The sequence below is a fragment of the Perca flavescens genome, chromosome 22 (assembly GCF_004354835.1).
Source record: "Perca flavescens isolate YP-PL-M2 chromosome 22, PFLA_1.0, whole genome shotgun sequence".
Taxonomy (NCBI): Eukaryota; Metazoa; Chordata; class Actinopteri; order Perciformes; family Percidae; genus Perca; species Perca flavescens.
Window position 1 is genome coordinate 2,907,378 of NC_041352.1, and position 16,843 is coordinate 2,924,220.

The following is a 16,843-nucleotide window of genomic DNA, read 5'->3' on the forward strand; positions in this document are numbered from 1 at the left end:
TATGATGACGTAACCGTAAGCAAGTGTGGTGTCACATTTCATAGGAGTATGTTTTCACCCCTAGCCCTTACCACTCTGTTTCGAGGGACAAGGGCTAGGGGTAAGATGAAGGGGTAGGGGTAGACAGAGAGCTTGCGATGCGATTCGCCTGGGGCGTATGGACAAGCGGCTGAATGTCTAGGCAGAATCAAAACACTGTTGGTACTAGTGGTAAAAAAAACATGTCTGAACTTGTTTGTCCTAGTTTATAAGTTTGAAATATCCAAACCACATTAATTGAACTTGAGGTTACAGTAGATATGCTTACGCTGTGGGTAATATCGCCTTTACCGGATTATTGATTATAGTAAAAAAAGACACCTGTGCTTTGCAATTTTTGTTTTTTTTATTTATTACATGAAATAAAATGTTGAATATGGTCAGTTCCATAATTAATTTTTAACAGCATGTGTAAATGAGCGGTTCCTCTCTTCCTGTGAGAAGCTCAATTTTCAGGCATCAAAAGTCTTTATTGTTGGCATTGTTGGGAAAAAAATTCCATAATAATCCATCAACATGTTGTAATTCAAGTCGTCTGAGAGAAAACTAGACTTCTACACCTCATCTTGGCTCTGTATTCAGGTTTCAGATAATCTAGTCAAGGGACAGTGTAGCCAATCACAGGTTATTTCAGAGAGAGAGAAAGTGTTCTTATTGGCTGTTCTGCACATGCATTGCCCGTATGACAAAGAGGTGAGAAGGAAAGCTGTAGGAAGAGGTCTCACTCTATTTCAAATTCTGGCGTTTTTTTGCATTCTACCCACTGGAGCTTTAACCAGCCATGAAGTAGTTTGTACATTTTTATTTCAATCACTTACTACACCAGACAATCTGAGTGTGACTCCCTATTCAGTAAAAGATGTACCCTAATGAGCTTCCATGACACATGGTTTGAGAACCACTCAATGTTGTAGGTGGTTCTTTTTTTAAATCATGAAATAAATAAAAGCACATCAAATGGTACATTTGATGTGCTTTTATTGGTACATTATATCAACATCTAAATTATTAATGGTAATGCCATGGTAAAACAATGGCTATGCAGGTACCACATTTCTTTGTTTTTTTTTGTTGGATATAAGTTAGAATGTAGTATCTTTCAACATATTGATTCCAGTTCTTGTTGATTTTAGGTTCTATATCTTATCGTATTAAGACGCAAGGAAGTCCATGAACGTTGGGGCAATACGTCAGTGTGTAAGGCCAGCAGGAGACTGAGTTCTCATAGATGATATTCCCATGTTTTCCAGGAATGCTTCAGCCCTCCTCTAACACTGAGGTGATACACTTTTTAATCCTCTGGGTACACACAAATTATGCAAAGTAGTTAAGCACATTAATTATTGTTACAGTAAAAGGAGGCAAAGTCGGTCTAGAATTTCTTTCAGGAATCAATAAGCACAAGTGAAAATGCTGTTTATTCAGGAATCCTTGAATTCTTATGAATGTGTTAATTCAGATGCATAAGTGGTGTTTGATACCCAACTCTACACCCTGCTCTCAGGGAAACATTGTGCATAGTTATGCAGTAGGAAATGACAAATAGCATATGGTTAATTGTCAGTGAGCTTTTCATACACTTTGCAGCTCGTTTAGGATTTAGAGTAGGCGTTGTATTGGTGTAGGCTGGTGGAGGTCACTCTTGATGGGGCTGTTAAGGTTGTTGGGGTAAAAGGTCATACAGAACCTCCAGGATGGTAGCCATGGATGAGGCTTGGCACTCACAGCTGAACAGGCAGTGCTGGCCATTCTCATTGGTCAGCTCAGGAAGACCCTTCCAAAGTGACCTAGAGGAAGACGGTGGAGAGCAAAGTGGCCATTTATCACAAACATGGTTGAAACAGATTCATTAATGGGAATCAATACTTTTCATTGATTTTCTACCTTTGTGGGTCCTACCAGTGGTTCTTCACGATACACTAAGTTAAACATGCTACTGCCAGGTAAGAATTTCAGTCACAGCAATAACATGTTGATTGTTAATACCTCTCCAAGTGCACAGCGTGACGAGACAGAATGTTTTTCACCAGGTTAACAGTTTCGTCATACGTCTGCTTTCCCATTTTCTTGGCAAAGTACAGTTTGGCTCGCAGGAAGTAGCCGACGGGCCACAACCATTCCTGGAAGAGGGGAAAAAGGTGTCAGCGCTTCTAAATGGCAGCTGGACTTTCTGCTGTTGTGGAGGGGGTTACTGTACACTTGCTTACTGGCCCTTGATGATAGTTGAAGCCCTTGGCTCGGTTGAAGTTATCATTATCCAGGTTGTTGTCGTAGACGCCACAGTACACCATGTCACTGCAGAATAACAAGGTAGAAGGAGAACATCACCTGTCTTAGATCGATCGCCTACAATCACATCTTGTATTGAAGCACCCCGCATGTTCTTTGACAATGATCTTGCTCCTAAATGCTGATTTTGAACAATGCAAATTCATTTTAACACCACTTATGTTTTTGACACTTTAACACAGGTTCTGTAGGACGACTGGACTGGATTCTCTGACGATGGGTGTTTTTGCATCTTCAGCTCAGAGGATTGTCCGTCTCATGTGACAGACAATAAAGTTTTTCTTATCTTATCTTTCTGACAGAAAAGACTTTGCCTTTCTTGTTTTCCCATCACACAAACATTTGTAAGTACACCTTTTAAAACCTGAACTACTAGATAGAGTGCAAAGTCAACAAGAGGCTGGAGCTGCACCCCCCACCCCTAACCATCCAAAGCCAAACAGCCTTCAGCACTCAAGAAGGCAACTAACTCAGGGTCCAAGGTCTTCATCCCCAGGGGACCCAACAGCTTCTTCTCAGCCACACCCAGAGCCTCCCAGGCTTTTTCCACAGTAAACAGCTCAGGAGCCTGCAACACACACACACACACACACACACACACACACACACACACACACACACACACACACACACACACACACACACACACACAAATCATGTACCTACTCATGATAAAACATTACACATACTAAATATTTTTATTGACGTATAATTATACAATATTTATATTTATTCATGAAAAATATGACATACAGTATTTTCACCTAAAACTACACTTTTACCGTAACTTCAAATAACGTTGACTGGATTAACTAGACTTTCTTACTATACAGTACTTTATTTTTGTTTTTGGCTGGCTAGCACATACTGTATACAGTATATGCATTGGAAACTACATTTGGAATCAAAGGTGTAACATGTTTTAATAACAAGTCTCATGGTATTAATGTATCATTTGCTCCCATTAATTATTGTGACACATGAGTGCAACACATTCACCAAATCCCAGCTCGGGCTGAAAGACCTGCGCTGGTGCCTATTATGATTTTATCAAATGTGAATCCAGTTTCAAATCTGCTTATCTAATCCAAATTATTTTAAAGCCATTATCAAATTCATTAATATTCAACATTTATTTATATATATATATATATATATATATATATATATATAAAAAAACTTTAAAACAAGAATTGAAAATGAGATGGGCAGCATAGGATATGAAATGTTGATTAATTAGCAATGTTGAAAACATTAAATTTCCTTCACTCATTTTTAGCAAATCCTGGTATTATATTAATTCTTGTAATTTTGGTGCTGGTGATTTTCCTTTGGGGATGGCTAAAACCTCTCGGGGTAAATGGAACCTTAACAAAAAGTAAAACCTTTTTTGTTACCTAAATGTACACTCTGGCACAGTGACTGTAGCTACTTACCACCATCATGGCAATAGGGAAGTTAGGCCGGAGCTGGTAGTCACACCAGGGGCTGGAAGCCCCTAAACTGTCCTTGTAGATGCCTCTTTTGTGGACCAGCTTAGGTTGTTTCTCCTCAGGGTCCTGGGGATCATGGGAAATGTAGAACTTCTTCTCAAAGTTCTCTTGGATCTTAAGATCCCACTCCACATACGACACAGAATATGTCTGTCCTGAAATCAAACATTTAGGATGAACAAGACGTGGTTTAAAGATGGTTGTAGAGACTGTAAAATCCCATCTGTAAAGTTAAATTGCCACAAACACTAATAGGAAGAACAGCTGTAAACTGGAGATGCTTCCTGCAACTGCTTAGTTACTACGAAGTGATTTAGTGTCATTAAATAAGATTTAAATAAGATTGGTTTAAATAAGAATCAAATGATCCCCTCCTGCTTAAACTATTGGTAGTTTAAGCAGGAGGGGATCATTTGATTCTTATCTAAACCACTGAAAGCCCATTTAGAACTGCTATGGTAAATACTACAAAAACTATGGCCAGTCTTCTGCACTATAAGACTGTTACGGAGTGCATGTAATATGTGACTGTACCTTCTCTGGGAATGTTGACTGCTGCATAGGGGAAGTGCCCATCGTTGTGGAGCTTCACAATCCAGCGTACAGTAGATTTACAGAGGCCCACTATCTCCACTGCAGAGCCATCCCTGGATCACACGCACACACACGCACACACACACACACACACACACACACACACACACACACACACACATACAAAGAGTTGGTGCAAGCTAGAAGTAACAAGGCTGAAAAAGTTGTAACTAAGTAAAAATATTGATCTGTGTGGGTTGTTCCTCTACCGGCCATCTTACTGATGTCATGAACCTAACATGCAAGTTGTAAGTTTTACTCATTGTACCGATGCTGCTTGCATGAATAATGATGGATGTTTGCTAAACAAACAAAGATGGAGGAACTGTACCTGGGTGTAGCAGGTATTCCCTTGTTGTGTGCCTTCTCACTCTCACCCATCTTGTTCATCCAAGTTCCACAGTTGAAGCGATTTCCTCCGTAGGTGAAGCCAGTGGTCTGGTCCACTCCGGCCTCTACGTTAAATCCTGGTGGTGCAAAGGTTTACTTATATAAAGGAAATAATTATTCTCCTGTTTACTTAAAAACCTGTTCATGTTAGGAGATTGGTGGGTGGGTGGTGGGGGGGGTGGATGGGTCAAACAACACAGGACTTTGACCCAGTAGACCGGGTTTTGTGTCTCGTTTCTTTACCGCATGTCACTTAAACGTACAATTTGTTACCCCACCCACCATCTTTTCCTAAACCTAACTGTCAGTCAGTACGCCCTGACCAAGAGCGTGATGTCAAGAGTCCCGACGCTAAAGGAGACTTTTAGCGTGAATAACAAACGCCAAAAGCTTCCTTATTTTACATAATGGGAGAGTGAGAATTTGTTGATAGCGCCATCCTGGAAGTTAGCTGGCATTATGAATCTGGTGAGCATGCTCTGCCCATAGAGCATAGAGCACCATAGAACAAATATGTGGAACATTTCTGTGTATGCAGACCCTGCAGATTGTATTTTGTATGGAAAGAAGTGTGTCCGCTGACTGTGCCAATACCCAGGTTCCTGGAAGAAGCCTGGTGTGACCTGAGTTAGCTAGATCTTCTTTATGTAAGAATCAGTAAGCAGTATTCTTAATGAGTGCTTGGAAATACCTTCATCATTCATATTGCTGTCCAACTGTGGCCCAGCGTTGAACTCTCTGAACGAGATACCCTGCATGTGACTCTGCATGGCCTCCTGGATCACATCATACAGCGGCTGATCCTGAAGAAAAAACACACAGTTCAAATTCGCTGTGTGATATGATTATTACAAAAAAACAAATCTGATCCAAAGGACTTACAATACTGCGAAGGGATTTTATTTAGTATTTATGTTTGTTATGAATATAATGGCAACTGAAAATTTCTTTATGGCAGTTCATACCTTTAAAGTCTACTTTTATAATGAGAGCAAACAGCTGTCAGTGAGCCTGTACGGATGTTAATAACATGATTCCTCTGTGTGCCATGTCAACATCATATCTCGAATTTGATCAAAAACGGTATAAGGTCATAACCGCAATCTTCATGTCCACATGTCATGGTCTGGCTGTGTTTCTCTCTCATCCCTTTTGTTTCCTCTGGTTCCCCTCCCTGCTGTTTCTGTCTGTCATTGTTTGTCATGTTCTGTCTAGTCTGTGTGTGTTTCGGGGCGGGACTTTCAAGCTCCACTCGCTCCCCTCACCTGATCCCCGGCATTGTCTCACACCTGAAGCTCATCCCACAATCAACCTAGCCTGGAAATCTGCACCCAAATCTGAAAGATTAAGGGCCTGGCAATGAGTAATGAAAATGGCCCAACTCGATGGGCGGCACCAAGCATGAATTTAAAAATCTCACTGCACGCAATTGGATAACACTATGACCAATCACAACAATACAAGGGGTGACGTACCCAGAGCCCCATACGTTTAGCTACCAGCGGAGTTAACTTGTAGATTAAACTCTTGGCTACCAGTGGAGCTAACTGTTAGATTAAACTTTTAGCTATCAGCGGAGCTAACTGGAAGATTAAACTCTTAGCTTCCAGCGGAGTTAACTGGTAGATTAAACTCTTAGCTTCCAGCGGAGCTAACTGGTAGATTAAACTCTTAGCTACCAGCGGAGCTAACTGTTAGATTAAACTCTTAGCTACCAGCGGAGCTAACTGGTAGATTAAACTCTTAGCTACCAGTGGAGCTAACTGGTAGATTAAACTCTTAGCTACCAGCGGAGCTAACTGGTAGATTAAACTCTTAGCTACCAGTGGAGCTAACTGGTAGATTAAACTCTTAGCTACCAGCGGAGCTAACTGGTAGATTAAACTCTTGGAGTGCTGTCTGCGGCTGTGGCTCAGTGGTAGAGTGGTCGCCTGCCAATCGGAAGGTTAGTGTTTCGATCCCTGGCCCTGCAGTCCCATGCCGAAGTGTCCTTGGGCAAGACACTGAACCCCGAGTTGCCCCCGATGCTGCGCCATCGGAGTGTAAATGTGTGTGAATGTTTATCTGATGAGCAGGTGGCACCTTGTATGGCAGCCTCGGTGACAGTGTGTGAATGGTTCCTGTACTATGTAAAGCGCTTTGAGTAATCATTAAAACTAGAAAAGCGCTATATAAATACTCCATTTACATTCTCTTCCTCTTTCAGATAAAAAGCCAAGTCTAACTCGTTCATTGTGGCCAAAGCCGTTTCAAACAACTGGTTCATCTGTAGCCATCTTGCAATGTTTACTAATGACTTTGATGTTGCAGCGCTGTCGTCATCTGTTTAGCTCGCCTCTGTCCCGCCTATATCAGATATACCGATGTGATTGGTGCAGCTCGGCTACAAGGGCATAGTTAATGAGCATCATTACTGAATGCCAGAGCGACTCGCTGAATTCAAATTGTGCTCTCGCGAGAACTGGATTTCCAGGGTACGATCAAACTGCTCTGTGATAAACTCCAGCTCCGCAACCAATCTTTGCCAGTTCGTCCATTCACCTCTGTGGTAAACTACGCTACGGCTCGATTCAGTGAGATAGCTTTTGCCAGCAACTTTCGATCGGTGGTCTAAGTGTTTTATGTGTCTTCTCCTAGCTTGATCTCCGCCCTTGTGAGGACGCTGCTATTCTGATGAGATGCTAATATATTAAAAAAGGTAATTTTAGCGCTTAGGCTCGTATGGATTTGATCAGCAGTGGCTCTCGCTCACGTTGAGAACCAATTAGAATACAGCACACAGTCCTACCCAGGCTTCAGTAGGCTGAGTCCCAGACATGTCGGTGGGGTACATCCTTTGGACAGGACACTTGAGGATGGAAACACCGTTTGGTACTAGTGTGCAGTACTCCTGGATAGACTGCAGCCACCACCACACAGCATCCCTGCAGTTGTAGCGCACACTGCTGTCCTGGCCCAGCAGGCTGGGTATCAGGCCGTGATGCAGTGTGCCTGCAAAGGCCAGGATGATGTTCCTGTGACAATCAGGACAGTGGTTTAATAATCTGTATTTTCTTGATGAGTTCTGAGTTTTGAATTTTAATGTATGCATCTATTGTTGAGTTGTTTGAGTTTTTAAGGCCCATCCAGGGATGGGCATTACAAATTAGTTTAGGCTATAAATAGTCTTTGCCAGACCCTCCTCCACAGCTATGCGGAGGAAGGTCTGGCTAGTCCACCCAGCATTCCGGGATGGGAGAAAAACGTGCTCTGGTTTATTGGCATTTCTTTAAACAATCACAATCGTCTTGGGCAGCGCTAAGCGTCATATGAAGCAACGTCACTCTGCAAAATAGCCTCGGGAAGGAACTTGTTTTGGTGGTTAGGTTAGCCTAATAGCTGGTTTGATTTGCATTGAGAGATGACTTTATGGAAAGTACCACATGCCAATCTCTAGGTATGGTGAAGGGTATGTGATGATGTGGGGCTATTTTAATTCCAAAAGCCAAGGGAACTTTATCAGGATGCATAGTATCCTGGATCCATGAAATAACTGGCCTTTAAAAATAAACATCTGCCTGCCTCTATGGGAATTTAACATAGGGGTTTTGTTGCCAGCGGTTTAGACATTAATGGCTGTGTGTTGAGTTATTTTGAGGGGACAGCACATTTACACTGTTATACAAGCTGTACACTTAATACTTTACATTGTAGCAAAGTGTAATTTCTTCAGTGTTGTCCCATTAAAATATATAATGAACTATGTTGTTACTGTACATCACAATACTGCACTAAGTGCACTGGTTTGTTGATATCTGCTAGTGACCTTTTATCAACGGTGCTTACAACACACAATATTGTATGTGTTTAGGCAAAGTCCATTTTAGTATAAATAGCATATGAAAGGGGCAATGCTAAATTGAAACGGCTTTTTAAAAAATCCAGTGGAAAAAAGCGGACTTGTTGCAGTTTTGCAATTTCAGAGGGTTATTTACAAAGACACTGACTCATGTAAATGAGATCAGCTCCTTTGGCAGGTCACCCAGGGCTCGTTGGCTTCTAAATAGCAACAACAGACTATTATTATTATATGTTCCAGGCTACAGTGGGAAACAAAGCTCCAAAGAGTCAGAGAAAAGAGCAGGCAGACAGGTTTCAGATATGTGCAGAGCACCGGAACATAAACACAGAGACATTTAGACTTAGAGCTATCCCCTTTGTGATCAGATAACACAGGACAGGTGTTAAAAACAGGACCTCAGATGACATGTTGTGGATGCTCCAGTATTGATACTTTGCAATCATGTGATGTAAAGTTACACATCTGTATACAATTTTTATCACTAAGCCACTAGACTCTTTGGAAGTCAATAGATAATAATACAGTCAATAATACAGTCTGGTCATGTGAGAGCAGGTTGACCAACATAATTAAACAATTCCTCTAAAATGCCACCTAATTACGTAAAAGATAATTAAAAAAAAAAAAAATTACATGAATAAAGACATTTGCACCATAACTTAATGCAGAAAAAGCCCAAATTGTTACAGAAAATTTCACCACAAGCAGGAAATTAAGTGGTTGATGCTCAAGATTTCCTGGGCGTTACCCCAAGAACCTCCATTTAGAATTTGTTCAATGATGAAGCAAACAGACTCGCAAGATAGGTGGAGATCTCAAAGTCCTAAAGGTCTCGAAGCCCTAAAGGTCTCGAAGTCCTAAAGGCCTTTGAAGCCGAAGCCCTAAAGGCCTCGAAGACCTAGAGGCCTCGAAGCCCTAAAGGTCTCAAAGCCCTAAAGGTCTCGAAGCCCATATTCTCCCCTCTGGTGGAGCTGTGTGGTGGACTCACCGAGCCTCCAGGTGTCTGCCAGTCAGCAACAGCAGGCCTCTCAGGGAAATGAAGGTGTCACGGCCCCAACAACGTAACACCCCAGTACAAAAGTGAGGTAGACCTGAAGGAAAGACAAACAACCATTACCTGAGGGCAAAAGTCGGTCTGGGTACAATCTAAGAAATATCTGTGTATTAACATGATTATATTTTAACAAGCATTGTCCGTAGAACGTGATTCACAGTTTTTGCATCATTTGTGCTCCGACAACTTTTGTCAGCCACGGTGGTGGGTTTTAGGAGAGTAAAGAAGTTACCGTTGTCGAAGGTTTTTTTTAAGTTTTTGCTGCTTTTTTTTCAACATTTTTTTAATGACATTTTTGTCTGGGTTTTTTCAAACTTTTTGAAGCTTTTCCCAGTGTTTTTGTTGCTTTTGTGACGGTTGTTGCTTTTTTGGCATTACGGAAGTGTTCAGAAGTTTACTAACTGGGCAGCTTTGTATGAGAGAATTTTGAATAACAGAAATGTATATTTACTGTAGCCACAACACAAAGTTGAATAACTTTTTCTGTTATTTTACGGACTTATTTATGGCCTATGTAATACTATTTATTTTATGAACCAAACGTTAGATAGAACCTACATGCTGTGCCTTGCAAAGTTTATATCAATACTATTAAAAGATAATGCTGGTGTTTAGATGTATGTTTCTTATGTGTAAGTCCGTCTCTTAATTCTTTCTGACTTCTCCACTCTGTCTACTGAAGACTTAAATCTTTAAGAACGGCTTACAAATACATGGTTTAATTTGTATAGTAAAACACTCAGCGATATTCTAAAATGGCTGACATTTCTAGCAAATGGGACTCAAAGAGGAGAAAATGATGCATTTGTTGGGGATTATTAGCATTGGCTGTAGCAGTTATCCACATTTGGTGCTGTAGTGAGTATTTGTGGCAACAGGACGGTGTGAGGCGATTGAATCTAAACTAAACTACAGAGTGTGTTCATGGTAATGAATGAACATTTCACTCAGGTCAAAGGTGTGGCATTTAACAACAACAATGGAGCTCTAAGGTACAGAGGAATAAGATATGTCAGGCTTTTGATACACACAATACCTGTTAGAGGACATAGCATACTATACAAAACTATAGCATATCACCAGGCTAATGTGTTCCATTCACCTCGGAACTCGGAAGCCGGAGCTGGGAATGACGTCACACCCAAGTTGAATGCGATCCATTTACAAGTCAGATTTTTCATTGTGGGGTTAGCTCTAGCAAGGTTAGCCATCATTAGCAATACCAGTTATCCATTACGCAGTTTTTTGTGCATTCAAACAGCGTAACAATATGTCCACTGATAGAAGTTGGACAGGACTGTACGACTGATTTAGTGAGACACAAATAAGACAGAAGTGCTAATAACTGTAGGTTAGTACAGCTTTCACTACTGTTGATGCACAGGGGGCGTGTGTCCGACTTTGACCTCGGAAAGTTCGTCTTCCGAGTGCAAATAGACCACTCTAGAATCCTTTAAAGGGGTGATAGAATGCAAAACCAATTTTACCCTGTTATAGTTGAATAATGACAGTTTGGTGGGTAAATAGGACATACATAGAACCTCAAAATCCCATTGACACCTCTTTCCTCTGCAAATCTCACAATTTGAAACTGCTGCTGAAAACGGGCGAATCTCAACAAAGCTAAAAGTTGAGGTCAACTTCTCAACTCCTCCTCATCTGGCTCTAGTCTCTAGTCTTTGTCACGCCCCAACATTTACATAGGCTACACAACTGACCTGAGGTCAGCTAGTCTTCTGAATCTAGGTCACACAGATCTCTGAAATTGTATACATTGTTCATCTGCTATTTTACCACTAAATTCACTTCTGAGACTTTTTAATGGAAGAAATCAACTATGTAAAGCTCAAATATGGGCCGTTTTCTAATTGCAAATTTGGTAAGACAGTGTCGGACTTCACAAGCTCCACAATCTGCCGGGACACGTGGTGGCTGCTGGCCGGGTTTGCTGCCTTCCCTGCCGGTCTCTCCCCCTTCACAGACCCGCTGAGCTGGAGCTCTGTCATGATCTCACACACGAGCTGCGCTATGTAGGACTTTAGAAAGAACTAAGTTTGGAAGTTTTTCAAATATATTGAAAATGAACCATGGTCGTAAATGCAGTGTTCCAGACTGTACAACAGAATAACCTACTGGCCCAGAGAAAAGGGTTTAGGTTTTTTATGTCCCAAGGGTAACGTTACAAATACACTAGTTATAATGAAAGTGACGAAACATTTTGTCTCAGCTACAGCCGCTGCAGCCTGCTCGCGCCCGGGCATGTCTGGGCATGTAACAGACAGTGTGTGTGTGTGTGTGTGTGTGTGTGTGTGTGTGTGTGTGTGTGTGTGTGTGTGTGTGTGTGTGTGATATGAGACTCCAATGCATGCGTATGTGGGTCGCTCAACCAATCGGCGCACAGCTCTTCTAAATATTCATGAGCATACCATATTTGAAAGAAAAGCTCTTGTTCAAAATAGGGCCATATTCACAGGGTAGTTAATGGCCCACAGAAAATCACTTGGGCCATTTTCAGCCCAACCAATGTTACATACCCTATTAGGAAAACCTTAAGGAACAGTGTGAAATACCCTATATAATCATTCTCTCACCCTTATAAATGTTCAGTTTAGAGATGCAGGGGGATCCATAGCAATGTTTGCTTCACTTGGTCAAGTACTGTATTGTATTTCACTGCCCAATGTAGACATATGTTGAGAGTGGGACATATAAACTTGAACTTGTATTTGAAGCTATTATTTGCCACTACGAGGTCTCACAGAAGTTTGGAAGTAAGCACTTCCAAGTTACTGTTGGAAGTGTTAAAATATATAAACACTGACATGAGATTAACATAGTAATGTAGTAACATAGATGCAACACTAAGTGCCATAACTAAATCATACCATATATCTGTACTACACTCTACTGTATTGTATTGCGTTATTGCCATACAACTTAGACATTACATTGCAAAAACTGTTTATTGACTCTACATTAGACCTGCATTTTTGGTTGATTCTTTACTGTATAATGTATGTTTATATTTTGCGTATTTAATGTGTAACTTTATGTTGTCTCGCACGTTTATGCTCTGTCTTGACCGGGTCGTCATTGCAAATTAGAATTTGTTATCAATCAGCCTACCTGGTTAAATGAAGGTTAAATAAAATAACATAAAAATAGTAATAGTCTGGTGTAGACTGTTAACAGTGTACCGGGACTTACAATCTTCGTTCCCAGGATCTTTTCCTTCTGTCTGTTCCAAAGGTTAGAACTGAGCTGGGGAAAAAGGCCTTTAAGTTTGCTGCTCCCTCTACATGGAACAAGTTACAGAAATCCATTAAAAACTTACTGATCTCATTGGTCTCACTGGTGTTGATTGACTTGGAGGCAGCCACATCAGGCTGTAGATGTTTTGCCTGATGTGTTTAGGATTGTGGTTGACTTTGAAGGACTTGCTGTTTCAGTTGTTTTATATTTCTAGTGTTTTTGTGTATTTTGTGTTTGTATGTACTGTATGTGTGGTTGTACTGCTGCCTATCTTGGCCAGGACACTCTTGAAAAAGATATTTTTAATTTCAATGAGTCTCTTCCTGGTCAAATAAAGATAAAAAATAAATAAAAATACACAGCAGCTGGATTCTTGCAATATCACGAGATCACAGGAGAATCCACCATGTCAGGCTTTGTAATGCATTAGTGTTTTAGCCACTTTGACTGACCAGTCAACATCATGTGAGGAGCTACTGGCAGCTCTGGGTGTGGTTTAGGTGTGTAAAGACACAGAGAGACTGTTGGTTCAAAACAACAATGGTTGCTAGCATAGATGTTGTAATAGCATCAGTTATATCAGAACTGGAGAGGATTGCTTAATTGAAGGAAGAGCACTGAAGGCTTTTCTGCATTTTTAGTATGTGTATTAGGGGTGACCCCCAATAGTCGAATATTCAATTCTTTGAAGGAAATAGCCTGATTGACGAAGCCCAAAGTCCAGTTCAGACCAAAGATTCTGGACGAGACAAGTGTAAACTTGCACCCACTTGCAGCACAACGACTCTTTGTACTTCTGTTCTAACTTTCGACTTTCAGGCTTGTATTGTAGCTGGATAACATTTGTTGCGTCTAAATATGAATGTGGATAACGTTAGTGATAGTGAGATGCTTGCTACAGTTACATTTCTAGTAATGAATCGGCGAAAACGTTTTATTTCTCTGATTCCCTGCTTTGTTTTAACGACGCTCGCGCTCTTTGTTCACTCTCTAAGTTGCAAGACCATATACTGTGCTTACTGGCGCTCCGGGCCGGTTCAGACCGCTGCAACTTTCCCCTGCAACGTTCTAAATCAGTTTCGTCTCGTCAGGGAATTTTGAAGCTTTTAATAAATGTTTTTTAAAGTAAGTAAATAAATCCAAACGCCCCATGACTAATTAAAGTTTCACTTTCTATGATCCATGACCGACGGTTGCACCCGCCTCCACCAACATGATTCGACTAACAATTCTGATGTTGGGACACCCCTGTGTATTTTGTATAATTTATAATACCATATATATTTAGTATACAATGTAATGTATATATTAATTTCACTATGTTATTTGGGTGGCATGGGTTACAAGAATGTTTCAGGATTAAAATGCACCTGTCTCACCTCATCTTATCTAATGAAATGAGAAAGCAAGTTCATACCTGCTGCCAGTGCCACACAGCACTGCTCCACCTGGTTAGTGACTTCACTGAGGTGGCATGGGACATCTTTAAGGTGAGGAGAGAGTGTGGGCAAACCCCAACTGTGACCCACACCACACATCTGCACCGAACCCAGCGCCAGCTGTTTGACCAGGCTGGAACCATTCTGCACAAAGCTAATGTAGCCAGAGGACACAGAGTTGTCACAGTGTGTCATGAGTATTGCATGAGTATTATTTTTCATTTCAAGACATGTCCGTCCAGATGACAAAGTAACCCCAGAGTTCTCATACCAAGCATGGGTCAGTGTTTCCAAATGTCTCTGTTTTAAGGACTTGGAAACTCCAGTGTTAGTGTAAATGCGAAGCCTGGACTTAGCAATAGATATTCGCTTTTTTAAACCAAAACGTATAGTAGTGTACTGTAGATGTAGCCTTACTAAGCCCTCCATCAAAAAGCATTAGAGAAAGGAAAGAGAAATGAAAAAGCAACACACCTTGACATGTATTTGAAAATGGCTTCTAGAGCGCTGGTGTAGGCTCCCTGGATGATGGAGTCAAAGTAGCAAGGCACCAGGTAGCGGGGGATGTTCTTCAGGTAGCCAAACATGGCCTGGAACCATTGGCCCACCTGTAGGTCAAAGGTCAACATCAACAGTGCACAGATTCTCTGCTGCATTGCACTGCATAAAGACCACATATGACTCAGCAGCTCCAAGACCCAAACCCACACTAATGCAGACAAGTTCTTAGACTTTTTTATATGAATGCTCTTCATAATGAAATTACTATGAATCTCAATAGTTAAGTTGTGGCCGGTAAAACAGCCTAACTGTGAAGTATTGCATTAATGTTTTTTTTTTTTTATGAACTCTGGTTGGATCAACAAAGCGGTTTGACAAGCTTGACTCGTTGCTCTGCCAGCCCTGTCTCCTGTTTTATATCCTTTCGATTTACATTGTCAAATCAGATATTAGTCAGACTCAGGGATTGAGCTGCAGTTAAAGCTCTGTCCTGTCACGTTTGACTTTGATCACCTCTTTTTGTATTTCAGTGCAAATTGATCATATGATACAGGTGTTATCAGTGACATGTTGTTTGTTGGCAGAATACTGTGCATAGGTAAGTAGGGCTTAGCCAATGGATGTAGACTTTCCAAATGTTATCGGACTGAATGATCAAATTTCTTTGAGTGATTTCCCGGGGGTTGTGGCGCTCAAAAAAAAAAAAAAGATTTCCACTGATTTACAGATGTGTCTTTCTTTTTTGTGAGTATATGTAGTCTTTTTGGCCAAAGAGCATCACGTGATGGGCTAGGAGTTGCAATTCCACTGTTTAGCTGCTATGTTCAATTTTCTTTAAAGGCGCACATCCTTGGGGGACTGGTGACAGACTGACATTTTGCTTATTCTCAGATTAGTGTACAAGTAAGGATAAGCTAATATCCTAACCCCTATGCGTTGAAATTATTTTGCAACACTACTGTTTCCAAGATCAAGAGTATAGCTCCATGCTCAAGTGTTTACTGGTTTGGCTTTGAGCGGAATCTCCATGTAACTTAAAGTGCAGTAGTTTCCTTCATTAGATACACTTGGCATGACATTATCCAGATAAAGTCTGGCCCCGATTGGTAACATGACTGTTGCTCACCTCTCCCACGGCTCCACCTTTGGCCAACAGTCTTTCGGAGACATAGTCCATCAACCAGTCTCCCTGCCTCAGGTTATCACAGAGCGGATGACCAAGATAATTCTTGGGACGAATCTCTGCCATCACTGACATCAGCCCTAAGAACCACAACCTCTGCATGAATATTCACGCTGCATACATTCTGGGATAAATGAGAATGATTATATTGGTGCATACCTTGAACTTGTGTGGCTTTTGTTTAGTGTTTTTAAATACCTTGCAAGCCTCCATAGTTGAGAGGTAACCATGAAGGGATGTTGTAGCATCCTCCCCCATCCTCTCTCTCCTCTGCATCACAGCGGTACAGCAGCATGTTCATGTCAGCCAGAGTCAGCTTTGACATGATGCTGAGGAAGTAAGAGCATGACAGTGGTGACGAACTGACAGGTAGACAGTAGAAATGCTAAGATGAATCCCTTAGTTGTCATCTATTGAATTAATCGCCAACTATTTTGATAATCGGCTGACGGTTTGAGTCATTGTTTTATGTTCTCTGATTCCAGCTTCTTAAATGTGTTCTAGTTTCTTCTCTCCTCTATGACAGTAAACTGAATATCTTTGAGTTGTGGACAAAACAAGACATTTGATGATGTCATCTTGGGCTTTGAAAACCTTTTTCACAATTTTTTCATATTTTAGAGCAAACAACTAGTCGATAGTTTGTGAAAATAATCCACAGATTAATCGATAATGAAAATAACTGTTATTTGCAGACCTAGTAGACAGTAAGCAGATGAACATGGTACGGAGAAATACATCTATGCGCAGGATAAAGGCTCATGAAAC

At 41.0% G+C, this 16,843-nt stretch overlaps 1 protein-coding gene across 2 annotated transcripts in view; it reads right to left on the reverse strand.

The window, feature by feature from the left end:
* Positions 1-1,439: 1,439 nt before the first annotated feature.
* The window catches only part of LOC114549238 (glycogen debranching enzyme), a 49,971-nt gene continuing 34,567 nt past the window's right edge, over positions 1,440-16,843 (reverse strand). For both annotated transcript variants that reach the window (XM_028569469.1, XM_028569468.1), the window contains exons 20-33: positions 16,274-16,404; positions 16,019-16,155; positions 14,866-14,999; positions 14,370-14,545; positions 9,635-9,737; positions 7,594-7,819; positions 5,497-5,608; positions 4,747-4,882; positions 4,356-4,468; positions 3,765-3,976; positions 2,799-2,896; positions 2,247-2,334; positions 2,026-2,159; positions 1,440-1,826 (exon numbers count right to left, since the gene is read on the reverse strand). In XM_028569469.1, the coding sequence (XP_028425270.1) occupies positions 1,694-1,826; positions 2,026-2,159; positions 2,247-2,334; positions 2,799-2,896; positions 3,765-3,976; positions 4,356-4,468; positions 4,747-4,882; positions 5,497-5,608; positions 7,594-7,819; positions 9,635-9,737; positions 14,370-14,545; positions 14,866-14,999; positions 16,019-16,155; positions 16,274-16,404 (1,933 nt within the window). In that variant the 3' untranslated portion in view covers positions 1,440-1,693. The remainder of the gene's footprint in view (positions 1,827-2,025; positions 2,160-2,246; positions 2,335-2,798; positions 2,897-3,764; positions 3,977-4,355; positions 4,469-4,746; positions 4,883-5,496; positions 5,609-7,593; positions 7,820-9,634; positions 9,738-14,369; positions 14,546-14,865; positions 15,000-16,018; positions 16,156-16,273; positions 16,405-16,843) is intronic.